Here is a 2,566-nt window from a genome sequence, read left to right on the forward strand (position 1 = left end):
GTAGATATAACGACCTGTTCCAATTGAACATAACGGGAATACTGCTACACACCGCTTACCCGGTGTTTGCGGACCGGCACGCAAACGGTGGTCTGGTCAACTCATATGCACACCTCTCCCACCACACAAACACCAACACCTGCCGAGTTTTTCTATCATTCCCCATACAAAATAGAATGACTAACAAAGAACACACAAAAAAAATCTCGTTTCTACTTTCAAAATCTCATACAACCTAAACAAAACAAAAACTTGCATATTTATCCCACTACCAAACAGAGTATCAAAAACCCGCAGTCACAAAATGTACATTATTCACAACTCATTTTTGCAAAAAACGGTTATATCACTCTATCCAGTGAAAAATCACCTAAAAAGCACAAGTTCTTCATACATAATAAAAACTGCCATCTAGGAAAGTCATTTTAGAAAAATCCACAACTTGGTACTTGGTCACATTCTGCTGTATTGGCAAAGCAAAGGGACATAACTTTATTTTTAAAAGTATCCAGATGTGATCATGCCCACAGACAATTCATACCAGACAAACACCATCAAACATTTTGCTTGAAAAAAAGGGCATGATCAGTTCATTTATCATGCTGTAACTGAACATTCAGTCCTCCGATTCTTCGAGGGCAGTCCGCAACACATCATCAGCCACGCAATTCCCGTGCTCATCGCGCTGTCGAAAAACCTCGGAAACAACTGTTTTCCTAAAAGTGGACAGATTTTTCTGCATAATTAAAAAAGAAAAGGTGGCCATAAGCATCACGAAAAATATCACCTCATAAAATTTCGATCGATTTCAGATTTATGAAGTGGGATTCTCAAATGGACAAAAACACAAATATGTACCCTTGTCAGCGGTCACATCATCTTGTTCCCGTCGTACTGCCGGATTGCATGAAGCATACACACTCCAGACTCATCCCTGGAAACAAAAAAGCGAAAAAGGAAAACATTTCACATGGTCATCAAAAAACAAAAGCATATCTTGTTTTTCCATAAGGCTTAGGGAAATCACAATCGTGCCGACTAGATATTCCCTTCTACCTTGTGAAAACATCATGTGTTATTCTGGGGAACTTGCGCTTCCACTTCTCAGCTGAACAACGCCATTTCGTGAAGAACTCATTAAGACAACTGAATAATGCTGTGTGAATCTGTGAAACAGCCTCCTGATGGGTCATATGACGTTGCTCAGCTCCAGCAACTTGTGCACACAATGGATCCAGGACATGAATTTCCTTCCTCAGCATGTCCCACATGTATGCAGCCCACCCATGATCTAGTATCACAGGGACAAAAGACTGCAGCAAACAAAGAAACCTTCTAACAAATCTCTCATGAACACAAAAAATCTACCTACCATAGACGAACAGACACACCTCATACCTTCTCGCATGCGGTGATGTCATGAACTGCATTTGCAAGTTGGATATGAACAGACTTAGCCACTGACATCACCAGATTTATGGACTGAGCATCCATGCCGTGCTTCCCTGCCGACCCGCCATTGGAGGCGCCGCGACCATGTATCCTGCAGCTCCGCTCGCGGACGAAGCGAACTGGGATCCCCCAGGCACCACGTTCTGCTGCTCCTCCGACCCGAGCGGCGCCTGCAGACCTTGACCCCCTTGACTAACTTGCCTGCGCCGCCTGGATTTGCGCCTGTGGATCTCAGGCGAGGTGGTCGGCGTAGGCTTCTTGCCACCTGTAGAAATCACATCCACCAGCCGATGGCTACCGTGGATTAAAAGAAAAAGATGCTAGGAGGGTGAGATGATGAACAAATCAAATCGACAAGGGATTGCGAGAAAGAAAACTCTCCCAAAAACGAACAAATCCCCCTTACATTGTAATTACGGCACTTGTAGAAACGTTCGCCTGCGTACTGCCCGCGGCGAGCTACGTACGTGACTACCTTCCTGCCGCGGTCCGGGCAGGGACGATTGGCAGCGCCGGCGGATCCTCACCTTGATTCGGGTTTTGTTGGAATATTAGGCAAGTTCATGATTAATTCCAGTAAATAATTCATGACTAGAAGAGATACTAGCATGCAATAATCTAGCAAACTAGAAGAACAGCAAGACATGCATAACAGCAGCAAACACGTAACAATAGCTGTAGAAACAGACATGAACAGAGGATGTTGGACGTACTGATCGTTAGCTATTATGGGTGCGACAGTGTTGATGACGATGTTGGCGACGATCTGCTGCTGACGGCGATGAATACGACGATGAGTAGCACCGCCAGACTTGGACGGAAGACGACCCGTGATGACGAATTTGAGTAGTCGCGCACAGCGCTTCCCAAAAACCTAATTCGTCCTCTCCCGGTGCAGGATCACAAAGACGAACGGTTTCGGAGACCTGCTCTCCCACGCGCCGATGCACGTCGGCGTTTGGGATGGAGTAGACTACGATGGCGGCGCAAGTTGTGAGATGAGGCAAAACCCTAGGTGTTTTTCGGTGTATCTGTGGCCGCAGCCGGTAGCTGTATATATATTAGGACCAGAGGCGGTATTGTGTCGCGACCACAATCCCAAACCGACTCGGTT

General features: G+C 45.9%; 1 protein-coding gene across 1 annotated transcript; it reads right to left on the bottom strand.

Moving 5' to 3' along the window:
- Positions 1-607: 607 nt before the first annotated feature.
- LOC123065057 (uncharacterized) lies at positions 608-1,993 on the bottom strand. The gene is made up of 5 exons (XM_044488424.1): positions 1,859-1,993; positions 1,399-1,746; positions 1,057-1,313; positions 859-934; positions 608-744 (listed from the first exon to the last, which is right to left on the bottom strand). Exons 2-4 carry the CDS (start codon positions 1,492-1,494, stop codon positions 871-873), a joined length of 417 nt encoding a protein of 138 aa, XP_044344359.1. The 5' UTR covers positions 1,495-1,746; positions 1,859-1,993; the 3' UTR covers positions 608-744; positions 859-870.
- Between the last annotated feature and the right edge of the window lie 573 nt (positions 1,994-2,566).

Source organism: Triticum aestivum, chromosome 3B (assembly GCF_018294505.1).
Source record: "Triticum aestivum cultivar Chinese Spring chromosome 3B, IWGSC CS RefSeq v2.1, whole genome shotgun sequence".
Taxonomy (NCBI): domain Eukaryota; kingdom Viridiplantae; phylum Streptophyta; class Magnoliopsida; order Poales; family Poaceae; genus Triticum; species Triticum aestivum.